This window comes from Pseudophryne corroboree, chromosome 7 (genome assembly GCF_028390025.1).
Source record: "Pseudophryne corroboree isolate aPseCor3 chromosome 7, aPseCor3.hap2, whole genome shotgun sequence".
Lineage (NCBI taxonomy): Eukaryota > Metazoa > Chordata > Amphibia > Anura > Myobatrachidae > Pseudophryne > Pseudophryne corroboree.
Window position 1 is genome coordinate 22,081,280 of NC_086450.1, and position 27,925 is coordinate 22,109,204.

General features: G+C 47.2%; 1 protein-coding gene across 2 annotated transcripts in view; it reads right to left on the minus strand.

The window, feature by feature from the left end:
• The window catches only part of COL5A2 (collagen type V alpha 2 chain), a 266,184-nt gene that overhangs the window by 141,719 nt on the left and 96,540 nt on the right, over positions 1–27,925 (minus strand). For both annotated transcript variants that reach the window (XM_063932735.1, XM_063932734.1), the window contains exons 2-6: positions 11,880–12,098; positions 11,158–11,171; positions 10,002–10,034; positions 8,494–8,526; positions 7,592–7,645 (exon numbers count right to left, since the gene is read on the minus strand). In XM_063932735.1, the coding sequence (XP_063788805.1) occupies positions 7,592–7,645; positions 8,494–8,526; positions 10,002–10,034; positions 11,158–11,171; positions 11,880–12,098 (353 nt within the window). The remainder of the gene's footprint in view (positions 1–7,591; positions 7,646–8,493; positions 8,527–10,001; positions 10,035–11,157; positions 11,172–11,879; positions 12,099–27,925) is intronic.

Sequence of the window (27,925 nt, forward strand, 5' to 3'; positions counted from 1 at the left end):
CCATCCATTCCGGTGTCGACTCCCTAGGGGGTGACATTACCATCATCGGCAATTGCTCTGCCTCCACACCAACATCGTCCTCATACATGTCGACACACACGTACCGACACACAGCAGCCACACAGGGAATGCTCTAATCGAAGACAGGACCCCCTAGCCCTTTGGGGAGACAGAGGGAGAGTTTGCCAGCACACACCAAAAGCGCTATAAATGTATATAAACAACCCTAGAAGGTGTTGTTTACTATATATGCGCTCTTAATATATAAATATCGCCAATTTCTCTATCGTCCTAGTGGATGCTGGGGTTCCTGAAAGGACCATGGGGAATAGCGGCTCCGCAGGAGACAGGGCACAAAAAGTAAAGCTTTTCCGATCAGGTGGTGTGCACTGGCTCCTCCCCCTATGACCCTCCTCCAGACTCCAGTTAGATTTTTGTGCCCGGCCGAGAAGGGTGCAATCTAGGTGGCTCTCCTAAAGAGCTGCTTAGAGAAAGTTTAGCTAGGTTTTTTATGTTACAGTGATTCCTGCTGGCAACAGGATCACTGCAGCGAGGGACTGAGGGGAGAAGGAGTCAACTCACCTGCGTGCAGGATGGATTGGCTTCTTGGCTACTGGACATCAAGCTCCAGAGGGACGATCACAGGTACAGCCTGGATGGTCACCGGAGCCGCGCCGCCGGCCCCCTTGCAGATGCTGAAGACAGAAGAGGTCCAGAATCGGCGGCTGAAGACTCCTGCAGTCTTCTAAAGGTAGCGCACAGCACTGCAGCTGTGCGCCATTTTCCTCTCAGCACACTTCACACGGCAGTCACTGAGGGTGCAGGGCGCTGGGAGGGGGGCGCCCTGGGAGGCAAAATGAGTACCTATAAAGGCTAAAAATACCTCACATATAGCCCTAGAGGCTATATGGAGATATTTAACCCCTGCCTGATTTCTCAAAATAGCGGGAGACGAGCCCGCCGGAAAAGGGGCGGGGCCTATCTCCTCAGCACACGGCGCCATTTCCTCTCACAGCTCCGCTGGTCAGGACGGCTCCCAGGTCTCTCCCCTGCACTGCACTACAGAAACAGGGTAAAACAGAGAGGGGGGGCAAATTTATGGCGATATTTTTATATAACAAAGCAGCTATAGGGGAGCACTTATTATAAGGCTATCCCTGATATATATATAGCGCTTTTGGTGTGTGCTGGCAAACTCTCCCTCTGTCTCCCCAAAGGGCTAGTGGGTCCTGTCTTCATTAGGAGCATTCCCTGTGTGTCTGCTGTGTGTCGGTACGTGTGTGTCGACATGTATGAGGACGATATTGGTGTGGAGGCGGAGCAATTGCCAAATATGGGGATGTCACCTCCTAGGGGGTCGACACCAGAATGGATGCCTTTATTTATGGAACTACGGGATAGTGTCAACACGCTAAAGCAGTCGTTTGACGACATGAGACGGCCGGACAATCAATTAGTGCCTGTCCAGGCGACTCAAACACCGTCAGGGGCTGTGAAACGCCCTTTGCCTCAGTCGGTCGACACAGACCCAGACACAGGCGATGACTCCAGTGGTGACGGTGACGAATCAACCGTATTTTCCAGTAGGGCCACACGTTATATGATTTTGGCAATGAAGGAGGCGTTACATTTAGCTGATACTACAGGTACCACTAAACAGGGTATTATGTGGGGTATGAAAAAACTACCTATAGTTTTTCCTGAATCAGAAGAACTAAATGACGTGTGTAATGAAGCGTGGGTTGCCCCTGATAAAAAGCTGATAATTTCAAAGAAATTATTGGCATTATACCCTTTCCCGCCAGAGGTTAGGGAGCGCTGGGAAACACCTCCTAGGGTGGACAAGGCGCTAACACGCTTATCTAAACAAGTGGCGTTACCCTCTCCTGAGACGGCCGCACTTAAAGATCCATCAGATAGGAGGATGGAAAATATCCAAAAAAGTATATACACACATGCAGGTGTTATACTACGACCAGCTGTAGCAACTGCCTGGATGGGCAGTGCGGGGGTAGTTTGGTCAGAATCCCTGATTGAAAATATTGATACCCTGGACAGGGACAATATTCTACTGTCGTTAGAACAAATAAAGGATGCATTTCTTTATATGCGTGATGCACAGAGGGATATATGCACACTGGCATCACGGGTAAGTGCTATGTCCATTTCGGCCAGAAGAGCTTTATGGACGCGACAGTGGACAGGCGATGCGGATTCAAAACGGCATATGGAAGTTTTGCCGTATAAGGGGGAGGAGTTATTTGGAGTCGGTCTATCAGATTTGGTGGCCACGGCTACAGCCGGGAAATCCACCTTTCTACCTCAAGTCACTCCCCAACAGAAAAAGGCACCGACTTTTCAACCGCAGCCCTTTCGTTCCTTTAAAAATAAGAGAGCAAAGGGCTATTCATATTTGCCACGAGGCAAAGGTCGAGGGAAGAGACAGCAACACGCAGCTCCTTCCCAGGATCAGAAGCCCTCCCCGGCTTCTACAAAAGCCTCAGCATGACGCTGGGGCTTCTCAAGCGGACTCGGGGACGGTGGGCGGTCGTCTCAAAAATTACAGCGCGCAGTGGGCTCACTCGCAAGTAGATCCCTGGATCCTGCAGATAATATCTCAGGGATACAGGTTGGAATTAGAGACAGATCCACCTCGCCGTTTCCTGAGGTCTGCTTTACCAACGTCCCCCTCCGAAAGGGAGACGGTGTTGGAAGCCATTCACAAGCTGTACTCTCAGCAGGTGATAGTCAAGGTACCTCTTCTGCAACAAGGGAAGGGGTATTATTCCACTCTTTTTGTGGTACCGAAGCCGGATGGCTCGGTAAGGCCTATTCTAAATCTGAAGTCCTTGAACCTGTACATAAAGAAGTTCAAGTTCAAAATGGAGTCACTCAGAGCAGTGATAGCGAACCTGGAAGAGGGGAACTTTATGGTATCCTTGGACATCAAGGATGCGTATCTCCACGTTCCAATTTACCCCTCACACCAGGGGTACCTCAGGTTCGTTGTGCAAAACTGTCACTATCAGTTTCAGACGCTGCCGTTCGGATTGTCCACGGCACCTCGGATCTTTACAAAGGTAATGGCCGAGATGATGATTCTTCTTCGAAGAAAAGGCGTATTAATTATCCCATACTTGGACGATCTCCTAATAAGGGCGAGGTCCAGAGAACAGCTAGAGATGGGATTAGCACTGTCTCAAGAAGTGCTAAAACAGCACGGGTGGATTCTGAATATTCCAAAATCCCAGTTAATGCCGACAACTCGTCTGCTGTTCCTAGGGATGATTCTGGACACGGTTCAGAAAAAGGTTTTTCTCCCGGAGGAAAAAGCCAAGGAGTTATCCGAGCTTGTCAGGAACCTCCTAAAACCAGGAAAGGTGTCTGTACATCAATGCACAAGAGTCCTGGGAAAAATGGTGGCTTCTTACGAAGCGATTCCATTCGGCAGATTCCACGCAAGAATTTTCCAAAGGGATCTGTTGGACAAATGGTCAGGGTCGCATCTTCAGATGCACCTACGGATAACCCTGTCTCCAAGGACAAGGGTGTCTCTTCTGTGGTGGTTGCAGAGTGCTCATCTATTGGAGGGCCGCAGATTCGGCATACAGGATTGGATCCTGGTGACCACGGACGCCAGCCTGAGAGGCTGGGGAGCAGTCACACAAGGAAGAAACTTCCAGGGAGTATGGACGAGCCTGGAAACGTCTCTTCACATAAACATTCTGGAACTAAGAGCAATATACAATGCTCTAAACCAGGCAGAACCTCTGCTTCAGGGAAAACCGGTATTGATCCAGTCGGACAACATCACGGCAGTCGCCCATGTGAACAGACAGGGCGGCACAAGAAGCAGGAGGGCAATGGCAGAAGCTGCAAGGATTCTTCGCTGGGCAGAGAATCATGTGATAGCACTGTCAGCAGTGTTCATCCCGGGAGTGGACAACTGGGAAGCAGACTTCCTCAGCAGACACGATCTTCACCCGGGAGAGTGGGGACTTCATCCAGAAGTCTTCCACATGCTGGTAACCCGTTGGGAAAGACCAATGGTGGACATGATGGCGTCTCGCCTCAACAAAAAACTGGACAGGTATTGCGCCAGGTCAAGAGATCCGCAGGCAATAGCTGTGGACGCGCTGGTAACGCCTTGGGTGTACCAGTCGGTGTATGTGTTTCCTCCTCTGCCTCTCATACCAAAAGTATTGAGAATTATACGGCAAAGAGGCGTAAGAACGATACTAGTGGTTCCGGATTGGCCAAGGAGGACTTGGTACCCGGAACTTCAAGAGATGATCACGGAAGATCCGTGGCCTCTACCTCTAAGGAGGGACTTGCTTCAGCAGGGTCCCTGTCTGTTTCAAGACTTACCGCGGCTGCGTTTGACGGCATGGCGGTTGAACGCCGGATCCTAAAGGAAAGAGGCATGCCGGAAGAAGTCATTCCTACTTTGATTAAAGCAAGGAAGGAAGTAACCGTGCAACATTATCACCGAATTTGGCGAAAATATGTTGCGTGGTGCGAAGATCGGAGTGCTCCGACGGAGGAATTTCAACTGGGTCGATTCCTACATTTCCTGCAATCAGGATTGTCAATGGGTCTCAAATTGGGATCTATTAAGGTTCAAATTTCGGCCCTGTCGATTTTCTTTCAAAAAGAATTGGCTTCAGTCCCTGAAGTCCAGACCTTTGTTAAGGGAGTGCTGCATATACAGCCTCCTGTGGTGCCTCCAGTGGCACCGTGGGATCTAAATGTGGTTTTGGACTTCCTAAAATCTCATTGGTTTGAACCACTAAAAAAGGTGGATTTGAAATATCTCACATGGAAAGTGACCATGCTTCTAGCCCTGGCTTCTGCCAGGAGAGTGTCAGAATTGGCAGCTTTATCTTACAAAAGCCCATATCTGATTTTCCATTCGGACAGGGCAGAACTGCGAACTCGTCCGCATTTTCTCCCTAAGGTGGTGTCAGCATTTCATCTGAACCAGCCTATTGTAGTGCCTGCGGCTACAAGTGACTTGGAGGACTCCAAGTTACTGGACGTTGTCAGAGCATTAAAAATATATATTGCAAGGACAGCTGGAGTCAGAAAATCTGACTCGTTGTTTATATTGTATGCACCCAACAAGATGGGTGCTCCTGCGTCTAAGCAGACGATTGCTCGTTGGATCTGTAGCACAATCCAACTTGCACATTCTGTGGCAGGCTTGCCACAGCCTAAATCTGTAAAGGCCCACTCCACAAGGAAGGTGGGCTCATCTTGGGCGGCTGCCCGAGGGGTCTCGGCATTACAACTTTGCCGAGCAGCTACGTGGTCAGGGGAGAACACGTTTGTAAAATTTTACAAATTTGATACTCTGGCTAAGGAGGACCTGGAGTTCTCTCATTCGGTGCTGCAGAGTCATCCGCACTCTCCCGCCCGTTTGGGAGCTTTGGTATAATCCCCATGGTCCTTTCAGGAACCCCAGCATCCACTAGGACGATAGAGAAAATAAGATTTTACTTACCGATAAATCTATTTCTCGGAGTCCGTAGTGGATGCTGGGCGCCCATCCCAAGTGCGGATTATCTGCATAAGTTGTACATAGTTATTGTTAACTAATTCGGGTTATTGTTAAAGGAAGCCATCTTTCAGAGGCTCCGCTGTTATCATACTGTTAACTGGGTTTAGATCACAAGTTGTACGGTGTGATTGGTGTGGCTGGTATGAGTCTTACCCGGGATTCAAAATCCTCCCTTATTGTGTACGCTCGTCCGGGCACAGTACCTAACTGGAGTCTGGAGGAGGGTCATAGGGGGAGGAGCCAGTGCACACCACCTGATCGGAAAAGCTTTACTTTTTGTGCCCTGTCTCCTGCGGAGCCGCTATTCCCCATGGTCCTTTCAGGAACCCCAGCATCCACTACGGACTCCGAGAAATAGATTTATCGGTAAGTAAAATCTTATTTTATGCCCCCCTTCTCTTTGTTACCCTGTTTCTGTAGTGCAGTGCAGGGGAGAGACCTGGGAGCCTTCCTCACCAGCGGAGCTGAGCAGGAAAATGGCGCTGAGTGCTGAGGAGAATAAGCTCCGCCCCTTTTTCGGCGGGCTTTTCCCCGGTTTTTAAGAAACTGGCCTGGGTTAAAATACATACATATAGCCTTAATGGCTATATGTGATGTATTTATTTTGCCACTAAAGGTAATTATATTGCTGCCCAGGGCGCCCCCAGCAGCGCCCTGCACCCTCCGTGACTGAGTCAGTGAGCCGTGTGACAACAATGGCGCACAGCTGCCGTGCTGTGCGCTACCTTCAAGAAGACTGAGGAGTCTTCTGCCGCCTGCTTTCCGGACCTCCGTTCTGCCGTCTCTTCAGCGTCTGTAAGGGGGATCGGCGGCGCGGCTCCGGGACGAACCCCAGGCTGACCTGTGTTCCGACTCCCTCTGGAGCTAAGTGTCCAGTAGCCTAAGACTCCAATCCATCCTGCACGCAGGTGAGTTGGAAATCTCTCCCCTAAGTCCCTCGATGCAGTGATCCTGTTGCCAGCAGGAATCACTGAGATTGAAACCTAAAAAAAAACTTTTCTAAACAGCTCTTTAGGAGAGCCACCTAGATTGCACCCTCTCGGACGGGCACAAAAACCTAACTGAGGCTTGGAGGAGGGTCATAGGGGGAGGAGCCAGTACGCACCATGTGACCTAAAAGCTTTTTTAGATGTGCCCTGTCTCCTGCGGAGCCCGCTATTCCCCATGGTCCTGACGGAGTCCCAGCATCCACTAGGACGTTAGAGAAAATAGGTGCGCAATAAATAGTGGCCGCCCTCACCGATACATGTGCGTTCTCAAAGAATGAGCCAAACCCTCTGCTCTATGGGCCTAATATTAGACCTGATCGCTGCGGTGCGTTTTCGTACAGCAGCCGATCAGGTCTGAACTGCGCATGTGCCGGCACAGCAGTGCGCCGGCGGATCACAGACAGCCGACGGCCATCTCAGCCCGTAGTGATCAAGTCTGAATTAGGCCCTAAGTGCGGCAGAGTTGGCTATTAGCAATGCATACGGGGCCTAATACGCCGTGACCCGCCGCCCGCACAGTCCGGGCACGCCTGCGTTGCCCGGACTGCGCCCCTAAAACAGCGATCAAACGCCGCCGGCCCGCCCCCTCCCTCCCAGCGACCGCCTCTGCCTGTCAATCAGACGATCGCAGGGCTGAGATGGCCGTCGGCTGTCTGGCATGCGCAGTTCAAACCTGATCGGCTGCTGGCCCATAGTCGTGGTAGCGTACGGCACAAAAAAATCACAGGGCTCTGAATGGAACTTTGGTAAAGAGCAGGATGTTCCCTCATATTATTATTAGTAAAAGCTGCACAATTGTATTTTTGAATAACAGATTCTATGAAAAAAATCATTAACCTAGAGAAAAAATACAGAACACTGAATCTATTTTTTTTACCTCAAAATTTAATTTTTGAAGTAATTTATTCTAGAGTTAATTTGGTGTGGTTAGAACTATTCTGCTCATTTGCTCTACAGCCCAATAACCTTCAATCACCTCTCTTGATTATAACATAATATCTTTCAATAAACAAGTGATTTAATGCATTATATGTCAACTTACAGGTTTCCCCTTTGGACCTCTGTCTCCTCTAGGTCCTTGTATGCCTGGAGGTCCCTGGTGAGAAAATAAATCAGCATCGCAATGAGACACATTTACAGTCCACAAACAAGGCTGTAATCGCAAGTGTAACTCCTACTGACAAAAGAAAGTATAAAGAACAGCCAAGACAGTAATGCATGGTACAGTAGTAGTACAAGTATTTATATATTGGGAGATAACGTTGCTGGAGATTGGGTAGGACTTGCATGGACTACGCAGTATCTGGGGTAATGGAATGGCTCTGGTTACAGACATGTTCCCCAGAGTGAGTCCCTGGTGGGAACATCTTGTTTGCAGATTAGCGAGTGAGGGAGTATTCGTTGGGTCTGGGCAGAGGCATGGGTGATCTTCCATGGCTGCAGCGTGCAGATGGAAGTCAGATGTGCTCTCCTGGTGGCCTCTGAAGCTCTGGATTAATAATAGCGTTTGCTGCATATGCAATATCTGGCTTACACTAGAAGTGAGTACGTGTGCATCTGTTACTGGTGGGGCTGACTGGTGTGTAATAGGACAATGGTTCAGACGGAGAGGAAGGAACTGAAAGTGGTAATACATAACTTACAAGCATCAAATACAAACTGACAAGATACAACCACATAACTAGGGGTAACAAAGTTTGTGCTTGCAGTAACACTGTTGCTGGGAGATAAAATAAAATGTACCTAGATAATAGTACAATTCAGGGCCCAACAGCATGACACAGTCACACAGAACCATTTCCCAGAGTAAGACCTTATTAAAATCAGGGTGGGCTAATAACGGCCATACTAGTGTATATTACAGAACTGTCTTGTCGTGATGTCTTCCCCCATAGATGTTGTACACAGATTGGTAATATATAAAGACGTTATATAAACACTTACGGCGGGGCCTGGGCGTCCTCGGATACCAGACACCTGGAAGGAAACAATGCACCGTTATATATTATGCACTCCATGTATTTATTCGGCACTGAACACTTTTATTGCACAATCCCTACTCTGTGTGTCATTCGTTTGTGATAGATTTGTGATAGTTTCGGCCTGCAGGCGGCATGCGCAATGTGGAGATAAACTACAAACCAATCAGCTCCTGTCATTTTTCAAACACAGCCTGTTACATGACAGTTATGAGCTGATTGGCTGGCACTTTAACTCTCCCCAAGGCTTAGTACATATGCCCCTATTCTAACTCATACTTCTAGGTTTTGTTCCTCTTCGGAGAGATTTAGGACCTTTATTTAAAAAAAAAAATCCAGAGTCTACGACAGGTATATCTGCAAACATTAACGATTGACGTACAAATGTACTGTAGAGGTTGTATACTCCTGGGGCAGGTTTTGCGGTGTCGGGGTTACTGAACGGATAATATTTGCACCTTCCTAGAATCTGCAGTGGCCTAACCCATGGGCAAGCTGCGGCAAGGAGGACAACATGGTCGCTTCTGCTTTCCCGTACTGAGGCCAATCTGGGTCCCTAGGAAAGAGCAGTACAGCCGAGGGGTCTATCCACAGTATGTGTATTTCTCTATATTATGTTGTGTAATGCAGAGCTGCACATAGCACTACTCCAGACAACAGTGTGTGCACGTCCTCCTGCTGCCGCCTCGTCACGTGTCACCTGGCACTAGAGGTATTGCACCAATTGGAGCTGTGCAATGAGGTCCCGGATGAAGTAACAATAAGGGCCCCACTCCTGGTCTTGCAGTAATCAATGGTGATATATGTCCAGAGGACCATTCCCCTTTATCCCAGGCCTACGGGCCTATGTACTAAAGTGTAGGTTTATAGAATTGGAGACGTTGCTCACAGCAACCAATCAGATTCTAGCTATTATCTTCTAGAAGGTGCTAGATAAATGATTAGTAGAATCTGATTGGGAGGCATCTGATGTTGAGAAGATATCATGTGACCGATGACTGATATCATGTGACCATGGTTCCCAACCAATCCCATGAAATCGATATCATGTGACCACAACTCCCAACCAGTCCCATGAGACCGATATCATTTGACCACTGCTCCTAACCAATCCCATGAGACTGATATCATGTGACCACGGCTCCCAACCAATCTCATGAACCCATCTCCGACTCTGATTTGGTCATTTGGAATTTCACACTGCTGCCGTGGTACATTTAGCACCAGGGTGTTCGTGACCTCTGTGATACTATATTCCCATTTTTACTACTTTGCTGTTTAACATTAGCAGCACAATAATGTTTTTACAATGTTGTTAATATCAAGATAATAAAATAAAAGCAAAAATTATACGTTGTGTATTTATGTATTTTTTTACATTATTATGGATATTGTGAAGAATAGTGTTTAATTATTGATGTGTTCTGTACAATAATCTAACAGCGAAAAGGAAAAAACAACAGAGGAACTTACAGCGGGCACGTCTCCAGGTTCCCCTTTTTGACCCTAAGGAACAGAATATATTTTAGTAGAAAATACATATATATAAAAGCAGTCCTAGAATCTGGAATAATGGGGGGTCATTCCGAGTTGATCGCTCGCTAGCAGTTTTTAGCAGCCGTGCAAACGCATTGTCGCCGCCCACCGGGAACTGTATTTTCGCTTTGCAGAAGTGCGAACGCCTGTGCAGCAGAACGCCTGCAAAATCTTTTTGTGCACAACAAGACCAGCCCTGTAGTTACTCTTCGTGTGCGTTGATTCTAGCGACGGAGGGACGGCTTTTGACGTCACGCACCCGTCCAGCGAACGCCCAGCCACGGCTGCATTTTTTCAGCCACGCCTGCGTTTTTCTAAGCACTCCCTGAAAACGGTCAGTTCACACCCAGAAACGCCCACTTCATGTCAATCTTCCTGCGTTCGGCCGTGCGACAGGAGTGTTCGTTAGACTCTGTGCAATACCACGATGCTCATTGTACCTGTACGACACGCCTGCGCACTGCGGTGCATACGCATGCGCAGAAATGCCAATTTTTAGCCTGATAGCTGCGCTGCGAACAACGGCAGCTAGCGATCAACTCGGAATGACCCCCAATATTGTAACAGTAATGCAAACTAGCATTTGTACCCTGACAGTGCCAACTGAGAACCCAGTGCCATGTGTGCCAACATCTGACATGGGCCCATTTATCAACGAGTGATACAACTCGTTGTCAATGATAAAACTCATTGCGTATGATCAATGGTGCTCCAGCCAATCAGCTTCTTCTAACTGTCATTTATCAAACACATGACAGGAGCTGAACACATGACAGTTGGGAGCTGATTGGCTGGAGACCCATAGGTTGCCGTTCGGATGGTGGGGGGGCCTAGCGGAGGGGAGGCAGGACAAGCATCAGTCAGAGGGGGGGGGGGGGAGTAGCCGATGGTGGGGGCAAGCAGAGCTGGAGGCGGGGCCAAGCAGACTGAGGTGATTCGAGTCTCATTGCTAGTAATATATATTTTTAAAAAGCTTCCATAACAATAATAATGTCTAAAAATAATTTCAGGAACTCTACATTAAAAGTAAATTGCAGCTGAAAACTAATGTTTTATTGGAGTCTACATAGATTATATTTGTGTTGTCACTCACCTTTAGCGCTCTAGCTGCAAGTGCAAAAGAAAGTAAGATAATTAGTATAATCATTAGCAGAGCGTAATCATAAAATATCGCCAAAATCAGCCCTCGCTCTGCGTTAGATCTGTTTCTCCCATCCACACTTATTGCCTGCTCCCAGTCATGGTTACAGGACTTTTTGCAGGCTACACCCACTCGCACAATAAGACTTTCCTCTAGTCTCCAAACCTTCAAGCGTTCCCTGAAAGCTCACCTCCTCATGCAGCTTATCATATTCCAGAACCATCCACGTAACCTCCATAAGCTATTCTACTAATTACCTCCCCTTTTACACAGTTCAAACAAAACTTGCATGTGTTCTTTTTCTATACCCAATCTTTTGATTCCCAGAATAAAAAAATCGCTGTGTGACTGGAGCATGTAGCCAGTGGAGAAGTTGCCCATGTCAGCCAATCAGCACTGAAGTAACATTTATAATTTGTAGACTATACAATTGTACGGAGCAGCTGATTGGTTGCCATGGCCAACTTCTCCACTGGCTCACTTCTTGACACTTTTCACTGCTTCATGAATAGACCCTAGAATCATAATTATTGTTCTATTATTTTTGCCCCTTTCCCCTGTATTCTCCAACTAAAGTGTAATGTATTTCTCCCAGTCCAGCATGCTAAGAATCTAAAACGTAATCTGCAGCTCATAAAATATCTCCAGGTGGGACCAAAGAGGAGTCTTCTCACCTGGGTTATTTGGGCGACCCCCAGCTGAGTCTTGGCACACCGGACAACACTCCCCAGGTAAAGACACGGGATTTTCACATGTTACGACAGGGCAATCGATTTCATCACAGAGAATGGCCCCGTTATCACAGACACAGAGTTGGCAGAGAGACGGCTTCCAGACATCCTGGTTCATGTACGTGTTATCTCCTTGTCTGCAGGCAACGTCCCCTGTTTCCTCTGCAAAGACATAATGAGACAGGTTATATTATTATTATTATATTATACTGTATTAGAATTATTATGCACCGTACAGGGAACCCAGCGAGGGCCGAAGACACAGAGTCAGAGTCACTGGAAGGCAGGGCCGCCAAGACTTTAGGTGGGCCCGGGTGCTGAGGGAGCGTGGGTGACGGAGTGGGCACAGCTATGCCCCCTTGCTGTATACTTTACTATGGTGCACACTGCCACATGGATTGGGATGATCATGGCATCACAGGGGCCGTGGTTATGCCTTCCCTGTCCTCCTGCGCCCCTACACAGGCCCAGCACCAGGTAATCTGTACTGAATTTCCCACAGCAGGGTCCAGATCACAAGCGTCAGAATCATCATCATCACGATGACTGTGTGGTAGACAGTTCAGAAGCTTTGTCCAGAGGCTGCTAATTACTGATCTACTGGATGATTCTCCTGTGGGGGCGCGGAATATCCTGCTCTGCAATTTTATTTTTGGCAGCTGCGGCACTGGAAAGTTATCAACAAAAATTTGTCACAGGTTCCTATGTAATCAGACTCTGAGGAAATCGCAGCCTAACAGGGGCGGCGCCAGAGGTGGGGCGGCGCCAGAGGTGGGCGGCGCCAGAGGTGGGGCTGCAGCAGAGTCCAATAATCAAATAGGGGAGCCGCACCTACTGCCAGGGAGTCCCTCTGGAGTCACCACTGCAGTCACCACTGCAGCCCCACCTCTGGAGTCACCACTGCAGCCCCACCTCTGGAGTCACCACTGCAGTCCCACCTCTGGAGTCACCACTGCAGTCCCCACCTCTGGAGTCACCACTGCAGTCCCACCTCTGGAGTCACCACTGCAGTCCCACCTCTGGAGTCACCACTGCAGTCCCCACCTCTGGAGTCACCACTGCAGCCCCACCTCTGGAGTCACCACTGCAGTCCCCACCTCTGGAGTCACCACTGCAGCCCCACCTCTGGAGTCACCACTGCAGCCCCACCTCTGGAGTCACCACTGCAGTCCCCACCTCTGGAGTCACCACTGCAGCCCCACCTCTGGAGTCACCACTGCAGTCCCCACCTCTGGAGTCACCACTGCAGCCCCACCTCTGGAGTCACCACTGCAGTCCCACCTCTGGAGTCCCCACTACTCCATGACATCGTACTCCAATACCCCAATACATCACACCCAATACCCTACTATGTCACACCCCAATACTTCATGATGTCGTACCCCAATACCCTACTACACCACACACAATATCCCAGTATGTCACACCCCAATACTCCATGACATCATACCCCAATACCTCAATACGTCACACCCAATACCCCAATATGTCACACCCCAATACTTCATGAAATCCTACATATGTGTCCTCATGCATCTGCATGTGATGCGGGACGCCTGGTGCAAGTGAACTGCCAGGTCCAGTGCTAGTGTAGGCCATCTTTTATGTAGGCCATACCTCATTATGTCACACCCCATTACCTCACTATGTCACACCCCAATACTCTATTATGTCACACCCCAATACCTCATTATGTCACACCCCAATACTCCCTTCTGTCATATCCCAATAGTCCACTACCTCACACAGAGTACCCTACTATGTCACACCCCAATACCTCATTATGTCACATCCCAATACCTCATTATCTCACACCCCAATACTCCACTACCCAGTACCCTACTATGTCACATCCCAATACCTCATTATCTCACACCCAATACTCCACTACCTCACACCCAATACCCTACTATGTCACACCCCAATACTCCATTATGTCACACCCCAATACCTCATAATGTCACACCCCAATACTCTATTATGTCACACCCCAAAACCTCATTATGTCACACCCCAATACTCTATTATGTCACACCCCAATACCTCATTATGTCACACCCCAATACTCCCTTCTGCCATACCCCAATAGTCCACTACCTCACACACAGTACCCTACTATGTCACACCCCAATACCTCATTATGTCACATCCCAATACCTCATTATCTCACACCCCAATACTCCACTACCCAGTACCCTACTATGTCACATCCCAATACCTCTTTATCTCACACCCAATACTCCACTACCTCACACCCAATACCCTACTATGTCACACCCCAATACTCCATTATGTCACACCCCAATACCTCATAATGTCACACCCCAATACTCTATTATGTCACACCCCAATACCTCATTATGTCACACCCCAATACTCCATTCTGTCATACCCCAATAGTCCACTACCTCGCACCCAGTACCCTATTATGTCACACCCCAATACTCTATTATGTCACACCCCAATACCTCATTATGTCACACCCCAATACCTTATTATGTAACATCCCAATACCTCATTATCTCACACTCCAATACTCCACTACCTCACAACCAGTGGGATCCGGTCTGAAGATCAACAGTGTCTAGGTCGACAATGTTTAGGTCGACCACTATAGGTCGACAGTCACTAGGTCGACATGGATGGAATGTCAACAGGGTTTCTAGGTCGACATGTGCTAGGTCGACAGGTCTAAAGGTCGACATGAGTTTTTCAAATTTTTTGGGGGGGGGATTTTTTCATACTTAACGATCCATGTGGACTACGATTATAACGGTAAAGTGTGCCGAGCGAAGCGGTAGCGGAGCGAAGGCACCATGCCCGAAGCATGGCGAGCGAAGCGAGCCATGCGAGGGGACGCGGTGCACTAATTTGGGGTCCCGGTCACTTTACGAAGAAAACTACACCAAAAAAAAAAAATCCTCATGTCGACCTTTAGACCTGTCGACCTAGCACATGTCGACCTAGAAACCCTGTCGACCTTCCATCCATGTCGACCTAGTGACTGTCGACCTATAGTGGTCGACCTAAACATTGTCGACCTAGACACTGTCGATAAAACGAACCACATCCACAACCAGTACCCTACTATGTCATACCCCAATACTCCATTATGTCACACCCCAATACCTCATACTGTCACACCCCAATACCTCATTATGTCACACCTCAATACTCCATTATGTCACACCACAATACCTCATTATGTCACAGCCCAATACCTCATTATGTCACACCCCAATACTCCATTATGTCACGCCCCAATACCTCATTATGTCACTCCCCAATACTCCATTATGTCACGTCCCAATACCTCATTATGTCACCCCCAATACTCCATTATGTCATACCCTGACACTCTACTGCCTCACACCCAGTACCTTATCACACCCAAATACCTCATAATTATTATTATTATTATTATTATTACATTTTATTTATAGGGCGCCACAAGTGTTTCGCAGCGCCGTACAAAGGACAGTACAGGGAGACAAAACTTAGCATAACAGTAAATAAATAACAAAAATGGAGTGCAGGTAACAAAGAGCAACACAGTTCTCAAAACATAATACAGCTTAGATGTAAGTAGCGAAGGAGTAATCATTGTACTACTTGGGGCTGGCGGCCATAGATAGAGATGAGCCTTTACCAGCAGGAGAGAAAGCAGGTAAAGATGGTCGCTGAGTGAAATGTGTCAAGAAGAGGGTTTAGACAAGAGGAAAGAGGGCCCTGCTCTGAAGAGCTAACAATCTAGTGGGGAGGGGCAACAGACAGATGACATGAGGTGCAAGCAAGCAGGTAGAAGCCTGATGGTGGTATGCGAGCAAAGCAGAGATGTCCAAGGCATGGGGCAGTGGGATGGAGGAGCAGCCTAAGGACTAGGTTATGCATTGGAGGGGTACGCTTTGATAAATAGGTGGGTTTTCAATGCCCGTTTGAAGCTTTGCAAGGTCGGGGAGAGTCTAATGGAGCGGGGGAGCGCATTCCACTGAAGGGGTGCAGCACGGGCAAAATCCTGAACTCGTGCATGGGAAGCAGTGACCAAGGCAGAGGAGAGGCAACGGCCATCAGCCGACCGTAGTGGGCGGGAGGGAGTATGAAGGGAGTAATGTCATACCCCACTACATCACCACCCAAAACTCCATTACTTCATACCCTAATGTCTCATTATGTCATACCCATTACATCATACTGCAATAACCCATTACATCATACCTCTATATGCCATTACATCATATCCCTATACTCCATTTCGTCATACCACAATACTCCATTATGTCACACCCCAATACCCCTTTACTTCATACCCTAATCCTCCAATACCCCATGACATCATACCTCAATATCACATTACATAATACCAGTTACTTCATACCCGAATACCACATAACATCATACCCCATACTCCATGATGTCATACCCTAAAATCCCATTACATCACACCCAGTACCCTACTATGTCACACCCCAATACCCCACTACATCACTCCCCAACAGCCCATTACTTCATACCCCAATGCCCCATTATTTCATACTTCAATACCCGATGACATCATCACATTTATTATTGTGCAACCGATGGTGCATCTTTGCACACAAATGTCGGACTGTGGCTAGATCATAATGTTGCAGTTCCAGTACGCCCGAATATGCAGTTGTGAATGCCAGTGCTCGTCCGAATCAGGCCCCCTGTGCCTAGTCGCCATTGCTGGATTATGTTCTACTTCCCAGTTGTTATTCCATTACTTTATGTATCAAGCTCATAAATAAAATATAAAAGTAATAATAATAATAATAATAATAATAATAAAAAGAAGAAGAAGAAGACTATAGTAAAATGTGTGCATGTGATTATTTTAATTGCTTTTGTTTCAGCATTTAAATGAGCGCACCCCGGGGAAGTATTCCGTGTCATAGGACATTCTGCTGCAGGAACATCTGCTCTCCAGAGTAAAGGGTCTCAGTAGAACCTTGTGAGAAAACGCACTTTACAGCTGAAAAATCCGCTCTGGCCGGCGTTCCATGCCGCCCCCCTTATGTGCATGACTTATTGCATTACGGAGCCCGCCAGATGTCTGGCATATGAAGTTCATCCTGAAAATGTTTCCTTTCCATCCACATCGCAGTCAGATGCACAAGGAGGCGAAAGCTATAACCTCTCCACCGCTGGGGTATTTAAAGCAGCATTCATTATTTCATTTTATGTACAGTGACTGGCATCCTGGACCTCATTCAGAGACGGATGAAATGTGAACCCCTGTCCCAACCAACTACTTCCTCTTTATTCATTGTCCCTGTGCCCCTTTCTAGCGATGTGCGTCTTTCAAAATGGCTGCATTTTATACACAACTGCAAAAAGGGATCTGGGGCAGGGGTTGGAGGCAGGGGCGGATTGGGAACTTAAAGCGGCCCTGGAAAAATTTGTACTAGTGGCCCCACATGGGCAGCACCAGAGGTGTAAGGTCTAGCCATAGGCCATGGCAGCAGCATCCACCCCCCAAGACTTTCCAGATAGTGGGGATGTCCAGCATCAAGGGGGAAGTTAAAAAGAAATAAAATTAAATGTTATGAGCACATTATATGATACACCTTCAGAATTTAGGAAACGATATCATTCTTTAGAAAGATATTTTCTTGCTTATTACACCAACCGTATCCCAATCACTGTTCACTCAATCTTATATGTCAGCCAAGCAGGCAGACAGAGCATACACTAGATCATCTGCAATTACAGGCTAAGTGGCAAAGTCATTTTCATATATGCTAATTATTTAGTATCTTATTCATTATTGTCTATAAATAGGACCACATGTCCTCAAACAAAACAGGCCCCAGGGGTACACTGGCCCACCGGGGATCTTCCCTGTAAACCCTATGGCCAATCCGCCTCTGGTTGGAGGGGCTTGTGTAATTGTGTTGATGCAAAATACATCCAAGATCAGGGCTGTTTTAACAGCATTGTAGGCTCTGAGCAAAGCAATGCACTGGGGCCCCTACCCACCCATTCGCGGGAATAAATAAGAAAAATAACACATCCCGAGGTCCCTCGCCATCTCTCAACATGCTTCCATACAGTGTATGGCTGTTAGGGCTCTGATTGGTGGATAGCTTCAACCATCTACCAGGTAGAGAATAATGCCTGGCCGCTCTGATTGGGTGTAATTCACAATCAGAGCAACCTGTTGCACAGCCAAGGAGGTAGACACCCTCTGGCCCAGCTGAAAACTGATCAAAGAACCCTAGGATTGTGGGGCCCTGGGCTTCTGCCCAGTGTGCCTATACCTTAATATGGCCACCTAAATAATAATAATAATAATAATAATAATAATTTTATTTATATGGCGCTCTTTCTCCAATAGGACTCAAGGCGCTTAACAGATACATAGCATAATATAGTACAGAAAATAATGAAGTACAGAACAGCTTTTCATAAAATACAGAAGCATGAAGATACTAAAGGGACAATTATATTATGGGAATGCTGAGTAAACAGGAAAGTCTTGAGTCTACTTTTGAAGGATTCTATAGTTGGGGCCTCTCGCACTGTGCGGGGAAGTGAGTTCCATAGAGTCGGAGCCGCATGACTAAAAGCTCGACCCCCAGATGAATTACGGGAGATTCTAGGTACTGCTAAAAGTCCTTCATCTACAGATCGCAGTAATCGAGTGGGGCAGTGTGGGGTCAGAAGCTGTTTCAGGTACTTTGGGCCCTGGTCATGTAATGCTTTGTAGCTCAGTAAGCAAATCTTGAAGATGATTCGCCATCTTACAGGCAGCCAGTGAAGGGAGTAGAGGATGGGTGTTATGTGGCTAGAACGGGGCTGGTTGGTTAATAGTCTGGCAGCTGTGTTTTGCACCAGCTGTAAGCGTTGCAATTCTTTTGCTGGGAGACCAAGGTAGAGGGCATTACAGTAGTCTAATCGAGATGATACAAATGCATGTATGACTTTTAAATACACAAATGCGCCTGTCTGGAGGGACAGGACTTGTGGGTACTCTTCCTCTGGTGCAAGTTGCAACCTGCGGCTGATGACAGGATCGGACCATGGGGGTCATTCCGAGTTGATCGCTCGCTGGCTAGTTTTAGCAAACGCTATGCCGCCGCCCTCTGGGAGTGTATTTTAGCTTAGCAGAAGTGCGAATGCATGTGCAGACAGGGGGGTATATTTACTAAAAATCGTATTTTCCCGTTTGAGGTCAAAGTTCAATCACGAATGACATCGAAAGTGTAAATATGCAACTTTTTGAATTTAGTACGACTAATTTACTAAGCTGCCGTATTCTGCATTTTCGGTTTTACCGATGTCGATGTCATTCGTTTTTTTAGGCAGTGTTTTACGTGAGTGACTTGTAAAACACTGCCGACTTTAGTACAATGAATCTCGGCCGGATCTGAGAGATCCGTGCTGGGCTTCATTGTGCACCTTGTTAAAAAAAAAAAAACAGTGTTAAAATAAAATAAAAAATTGCGTGGGGTCCCCCCTCCTAAGCCAAACCAGCCTCGGGCTCTTTGAGCCGATCCTGGTTGCAAAAATATGGGGGGGAAAATGATAGAGGTTCCCCCATATTTAAACAACCAGCACCGGGCTCTGCGCCTGGTCCTGGTTCCAAAAATACGGGGGACAAAAAGCGTAGGGGTCCCCCTCCAGCCACCCAAGGACCAAGCGGTGAGGTTACTTTCGGTCAACCGCTGACCACAAAGTTCCCACCATTGGTTATAATGGAGCGCATAGGCACTACATTGTAACACTGCCGTGTGCCGCCTGTCATACAGTACAGGAGCACACAGCCAATCAGGAGGATGCCACAACGTGGCGTTCCCTGATTGGCTGATGGAACCCTCTTAGACATAAGTCAGAGGGGGTTTCTGGCATTCGGGGAAAGGGGTCCCATGTGAAAACATGGGGCCCCTTTCAGTGCGAGGTCGGGTGTCCGTTTTTTTATTTTGACAAGTACCTGGATTACAAATGGATTACCCGAGGAGCCCTCTACACTGGATTATGTGAGTATAATTTTTTCAACAGGTACACCATGGATTCTACATGGAGAAGAGGACCGACCCTCGTGTGAACATAAGGTAAGTATGTGTATATGGAGGTATGGATGTATGCATTAAAGTTATACTTTCAAGGTGTGTGTCTTATGTTTTTATTGGGGTATTTTTTTAGTAGTAGTACTACAGGTACCAGCGGGCCCAGTTTTCCTCCGCATGCTGGTACTTGTGGTTCTCCAAGTACTAGCTTGCGGGGGAGGATTGCTGGGACTTGTAGTACTGCTACTAAAAACAATATTTATTTTTTTACACAATGGCTATCAGCCTCCTATCCGCAGCCCTTGGATGGGGGGGACAGCCTCGGGCTTCACCCCTGGTCCTTGGGTGGCTGGAGGGGGGGGACCCCTTGATTGAAGGGGTCCCCACTCCTCCAGGGTACCCCAGCCAGGGGTGACTAGTTGGTTATGTAATGCCAGGGCCGCCGGGACCTATATAAAAGTGTCCCCCGGCTGTGGCATTATGTATCTGGCTAGTGGAGCCCGGTGCTGGTTTCAGAAATACGGGAGACCCCTACGCTTTTTGTCCCCCGTATTTTTGGAACCAGGACCAGGCGCAGAGCCCGGTGCTGGTTGTTTAAATATGGGGGAACCTCTATCATTTTTTTCCCCATATTTTTTCAACCAGGACCGGCTCAAAGAGCCCGAGGCTGGTTTTGCTTAGGAGGGGGGACCCCACGCATTTTTTTTTCAAAAAAATAACACTTTCCCATCCCCTTCCCACTGATAAACATGCACGGATCTCATGGATCCGTGCATGCCTATCCAAACACGGGATAAAAAAGCAGGTCTGTTTTTTTTTTAGCACTTTTTCACGATTTGTATTTCTGCACGGCAGTGTTTGGCTATTGTCGGCAGTGTTTGTGATTTGCACTTTTTAGTAAATTACCGATTTCTACCAAATTGCAGGCGTATTTGACCGATGGTGTTGATTCGTGATTTTTTTCCTAGGACTTCCAAAATATTACGAATGCCCTCATCACTGCCGAGATTTTTGCTTAGTAAATTCCCGACATGACACTTTGAAGAAAAAACGGCATCTCGGTCAAAATCAGGACCTTAGTAAATATACCCCAGGCTCTGCAAAAACAGTTTGTGCAGTTTCAAAGCAGCTTTGAACCTACTCAGCGCTTGCGATCACTTCAGCCTATTCCCAGGGCCGTCTTTCCGTATGGGCTCAATGGGCTCTTGCCCAAGGGCCCCAGGAGTATAAGGGCCCTAGGCTGATAGCTGAGGGTCCCCTCTTTCCAGGGGTACCAGATTTTTGAAAATCGGCCTTGGGGAACCGGAGATATCCAACGTGAAAGCAGTGGTCCCCATCCAAGCCTGTTAATTGCTCTTCCCAGCCAGATATCTCAGGTTCTGTCTGACTTAGAATTTTTCTGAGGGTATACTCCAAAAGCTGGGACTCCCCCCTTTTGGTGGACACTGGCAGCTTGTCTCTACTATGCCCAGAACCAGAGATATCAGCCTTCCAGCAGCTGGTCCCTGCTCCAGCTCCACGCACCTGGTATACAGTTTTATATATTCATTGGAGGATTGCTCTGGCTCCTGAACTCTGATCCCCAAGTCCCCAAAACCTTCTGAAAGGTGGGAATCTCTAGTTTTTTATCCCATTCAAAACAAAGAAATATATTTTCAGGAACTTGAGAAATCTGCAGTCAAGCAAGCTGCCCTCCCACCAGAAAATGATGAATATTAAGCCTACTCCACTATCCATCCCTCCCCTGTGTATTAAACACCCCCTACCACCCCGGGGCCCCTTCATTCAGCCCAATGCCCGCTTCTACAGTTTAGTGTTCTCCCTCCCTCCCCATCTGTACAGTAAAGGAGCAATTAGCAGAAATTACTGCTCCAGGTCCTATATGCTGAGCGGAAGATAGAACACCCCCTACCACCCACGGGACATCAAAGCTGCCGCTGATAGCACCCCCCACCCCTACCGCTGGAGGATGGGTAGGGGGCCCCAGTGGATTGCTGTGCCCAGGGGCCTACACTGCCATTAAGACGGCCCTGCCTATTCCTATCCGGATTTGACGTCATACACCCGCCCAGGGAACGCCCAGCCACGCCTGTGTTTTTTCAGACACGCCTGCGTTTTTGCAAACACTCCCTGAAAACGGTCAGTTGACACCCAGAAACGCCCCCTTCCTGTCAATCTTCTTGCGGCCGTCAGTGCGATGGAAAACTTTGCTAGAACCTGAGCACAACCACAAAGGGCTTTGTACCCGTACTTCGCGCGTGCACATTGCGGGGCATACGCATGCGCATAAATGCCATTTTTTCACCTGATCGCTGTGCTGCAAAAATCGGCAGCGAGCGATCAACTCGGAATGACCCCCCATGACTGATTCGCCAAACATGGGTAAGGCACATTGTATCCTATGTGTGGGTAGGCACTTATCTGCTGCTTACACTTAAGCCACATGTTCAGTGACAATGCCGGGTGCCAACCCATAAGTCAAGTTATCACCTTACTATTTTGTCTTTGCTGGAGGGGTCATTCAGCGTTGATCGCTAGCTGCCGTTGTTCGCAGCGCAGCGATCAGGCTAAAAATCTGTATTTCTGCGCATGCGTATGCCCCGCAATGCACACGCGCGTCGTACGGGTACAAAGTCCTTTGTGGTTTTGCACAGGTTCTAGCGAAGCTTTCAGTCGCACGGCACAACGCAAGAAGATTGACAGGAAGGTGGCGTTTCTGGGTGGCAACCGACCATTTTTAGGTAGTGCTTAGAAAAACACAGGCGTGTCGAGGAAAACGCAGGCGTGGCTGGGAGAACGCTGGGCGGGTGTGTGACGTCAAAAGCCGTCCCTCCGTCGTTAGAATTGATGCACACGAAGAGTAAGTACAGGGCTGGTCTTGTTTTGCACAAAATGATTTTGCAGCCGCTCTGCTGCACAGGTGTTCGCACTTCTGCAAAGCAAAAATACACTCCCCGGTGGGCGGCGACAATGCGTTTGCATGGCTGCTAAAAGTAGCTAGCGAGCGATCAACTCGGAATGCCCCCCTGGGTTGGGCTGCAGTACTTTTTTAATACATTTGCACAAAAAATAATTTATTGCCACCATATGCGGCGATAAAACATACGTTTCTAGGGTTATATTGTTGGTCATAATAAATATGCCCAATATATACCTCCATTGTTCTACATACAATGCGTGAAGAGGCCCCATCAGCGCCTCCTGATGGCACTTAGACTGCACGTGATTGCAATTTAAGTCCTTGTGCACGCACGCAGCGGTGTGCACGTATGCGCATAAGTGCAGAAATCGCTGAATTACGATTTCCACCCTTCACCGCTGTGTCGGACGGCCCCCAGCACGCGATTTTAGTGGTCAAAGATTTTGCCAAGATAGCAAATTCTGCGACCATCTCTGAATGACCCCCTTAATCCGTCCCTGACACATGCACAGTCGGGGCGGTAATCACCCAGCTACATAAATATCTGCATTGTGTAGATCACTGAATCAGACCCTGCATACTAGTAAGACACAATTGTAAGTTCTAAGGGTGTAAGTGGGCATATAGGGAAGTCTATGACTGCGCCACGTAGTCTGTATTACTGCTCATTATAACAAAGGTCTATTTATATATTGCATTCTTTTCTACCTTCTACTATACCGGGGAAGAATGGGGGGAGAGATTTTTCTTTTTCTTTTTTCTTTTTTTAATTGCAAACTGACAAGTGATGTAATAAGCTGCACAGGAATGCTTTTAGGTTCATATAGTGAAAGAAACGCTGGTTAATTAAGATTTTCTGTGTTTAAGCATTTACTTAAATATCAGCAGCAATCTCAGCTCTTTATTGGTGCGTCATCGCCGAATATTATTTCCTGTACGTTGCGATACATTCATAGGACACAGATATACTACCGTAATTATTGCTTTATTTTATTTATTCCTGAAGGGAAATAGACAGCGGGCCGGATGTATCGGAATCCGAGACGGCCGGAGATCCGAGACTCCGGCCGAACTCGTGCGTTTTTTTTAAAGCAGCAAACGTTTACAAGGCAAAACTAACCAGCCGGCATTGGACGCAGGCAGGTGATGTTCTCAGTCTGCGCATGCGTCCGAGCCGCACTGCGCATGCGTCCAAGACCGATAGTTATCTCTCTAAGGGTATGAATCAGAGGTGTACGCAGTGGATGTGCGAGAATATGCAAATGTTGCAGCCGCCAGATGTGTACTGAAACACCCACCAACGCCATCGCAAATCCAAGCATTCCGTTCTCATATACAGACGCAGACGCGTTCTCAGTACTTTGAGCCCTGAGCCCCATGGTCGAGCAGTGCAGCAATCTGTACTGAGACGCCGGAGCCATGTTATCTGCGTTGATAGCAGGCGCAAGCTATGACCCGCCCCAAAACCCTTCACATCACACCTGCGTTTTTGCAGACACTCCGCTCTTACCTCCCCCAAATGCCCCCTGACTGCATATAAATCCTCAGAGCAGCTGCCACCGCAAGACCTTTGCGGCACATGATCAGTGCGTCTTATCTGCACGCAGATCCAATGCAACTTCTATGGGCAAATCTGGGTGGGACCTGGGGGATCGCCAGCAAGATGCAGGCGTATTGTGGACAGCAACTGCGCTGACACCGGCAGCCATGTTCAGATGGACATTCTGCGCCTCCACAGGGCTGGTTAAATGCCCGTTGGTGCGGCATTGTGCACACAGTGACGGATTAGCGCCACAGCAAGTGGACATCTCCGTAGGATGAGCACAGAATGCGGCATGAGCATAAAGACGCAGTAGGGGGTGCCGCAAAAAGTCGCTGCTGCAATAGCGTCCAACTCTGCATCATGCCAATAGAGAGTATGGCAGACGGAGTTTGTACGGCATTACATTTGGACTGCATTGAATAGAGGACCGGTATATATACAAAACGTGTCGGTAAAGGAGAATGTATCATTAATTCCAAACTATTTCTAGAAATAACACAGCTATAATTCTTATAGAATGCTGCAATAAACTAATTTTATAGTATGTAATAATTTACTAACAACATTCCCCTAGAAATAAAATTGTATCTATGGGCCTAATTCAGACCTGATCGCTAGGCTGCGTTTTCGTATAGTGGGCGTTCAGGTCTAAGCTGCGCATGCGTATGCACCGCAATGTGCAGGTGCGTCGCACGGGTACAAAGCGGATCGCCGCTCAGCGATGAGTTTGTGCGAAGGATCCATTCGCACGGGCGTTCGCAAGGAGACTGACAGGAAGAGGGCGTTTGTGGGTGTCAACTGACCGTTTTCAGGGATGTCTGGAAAAACGCAGGCGTGTCCAAGCGTTTGCAGGGCGGGTGTCTGACGCCAATTCCTGTCCTGGACAGGCTGAAGTGATCGCAATGGCTGAGTAAGTCCTGGGCTGCGCAGAGACTGCACAAGATCTGTTTGTACATCTCTGCTACATATGTGTTCGCACACTTGTAAAGAGAAAATACTCTCCCATATGGTCGGCGACTATGCGAATGCAGGACTGCAAAAAAACCCTGGCGAGCAAACAGATCTGAATTAGCCCCTATATTTCTGTCCCCCTTTTGGGGTAATACGGCTCATGTAGGTTTTACTCTCAGAACGTACCTTCACAATATTAATATTACATCAACTGGTTATCTATGCTCACACGTCTATTGAGTGTTATATGCATGCATGACTATATATTATATACAATGTTCCTTATTATAACATACTATACTAGATAATACACTTACCTGAACTGTTTTTGGAGTTATAAGACTACCTAGTATGTAGGGATATCTGCATTCGTTTATAGGACATTTTGAATAGAATAAAAGCCCAAATAATTATTGCGTTACTAGATTAGTATTTACCATAATAATCCGCTATTCTCCCAGAACCTCATCAATCCAACTGATCTCCGCTTCAATATAATACCTCTTTTCCACTTAAGTCCCGTGTCTGACCCAAAATTTTGAACACGTCTCTATGGCTCCGGCCCGAATTATCCCTGCGTTGAAGCCGTTTACACTGCACACGGGTGCAGTAGCCACCAGGAGTCTCAGCAGCAGTAGAGACTTTGGCTCTGCCCCCCTGATGTCACTGGCCACTCCCCTTCTTTAATATCTTTCACGCATTCTTTATATGTTATACTACAGATATTTCGCTGCATATTGTGATCATTTCTGGTTGTATATGTAATTGATAAAGGTAACAAATTAAATCCATCCTCAGGGCTTTATTCAGGTTTGATAGCAGAGCAAATAAGCACACAACTGGTCAAAGTCATGCTGCACTGCAGGTGGGGCAGATGTAACATGTGCAGAGAGAGTTAGATTTGGGTGGGGTGTGGTCAAACTGAAATCTAAATTGCAGTGTAAAAAATAAAGCAGCCAGTATTTACCCTGCACAGAAACAATATAACCCACCCAAATCTAACTCTCTCTGCACATGTTACATCTGCCCCACCTGCAGTGCAGCATGGTATTTACTCAAATTCAGGTTTTCAGATGTGGAGATGTTAGCCCATAGCAACCAGTCAGATTCTGCTTATCATTTATCTAGCACTTTCTTGAAGATAATAGCTAGAATCTGATCTCTGAATCTCCACTTTTGAAAACCCGCACTTTAGTAAATATTCCCCTGAATGTGTTCTCTGTGGTGATAAGCTATCCCTAAGGGGATTTGCATTAATGCAGCTCATGGGAACCGAAACAGATAGTAAAAAAAAGTGTCATGTAGCACAGCTCTTTTCCACCAATACATAAACATTTTTTTTCTATTTTTGTCTTATGCTAAAAGATGAATACAACATTTTTGCATACTGCATGTGTACATATGTTAATGGGGACATAGAAAGTGTGACTATTATCATTTACAAACTTGCTGAAAACAAATATGTATCAGCTCAAAATGCTATTTGTCTTAATATACTGTAATAACTTAATAGCTGTTTTATTGGCTACCTTTGTTACCTGACAATAAATAGCAAGTGGACTTACTGAATCTGCATGTTGTTGATTGAATAGCCACAGGGTGGCAGTACAGAGCTATTAGCGTTACTCATTAGTTGTTACATTGTTGTATTGTAGCTGATTGACATTTCACAATTACTGTATGCTATTGTGTAGCTTTTGGTTTTCTATAGGTAAGGTGGTTGGCTGGATAAATTCAAGCCTGCACTTTGCTTGGTTATAATCAGCCGCAAAACCTGTGTAATCATAGTGTCCTGGATTAAAGTGATATAATGGCAAGATTAGATCGATCGATCGATCGATAGATAGAGCAGCATGGCGTGCCAAACTCCCCATCCCCCAACACCACTATCCGTCACTGTCAGCATCTGCAAATGTGTATGCACTTGCCGATGCTGGATCCTGTCGCTGACGACATGACATCGTTTTGTGGTGCCGTAAAGCGTGTGCCGAGTCTTAGGCTATGGGATCATAGTACACTGTGACGATACTGACCTCATCTTACTATATTTCGGCAAAGTATTTAACACAGTGGGCGGGATGCAATGCCATCTGAGTTGGCCATATGTGCGGGTTGACGGACATTTTTTGAAAGCGCTAATCATTTACAATGCAAAGCCATGCCTTGTAAGCAGGGGCGGATTGGGAACAAAAAGTGGCCCTGGAAAAATTTGCACTAGTGACCCCACTTGGGCAGCACCAGAGGTGTACGGTCTAGCCATGGGCCATGGCAGCAGCACCCTCCCCCCAAGACTTTCCAGATAGTGGGGATGTCCAGCATCAAGGGGGGAGATAAAAAGAAATAAAATCAAATATTATGAGCACATTATATGATACACCTTCAGAATTTAGGAAACTATATCATTCTTTAGAAAGATATATTTTCTTGCTTATTACACCAACCGTATCCCAATCACTGTTCACTCAATCTTATATGTCAGCCAAGCAGGCAGACAGAGTATACACTAGATCATCTGCAATCACAGGCTAAGTGGCAAAGTCATTTT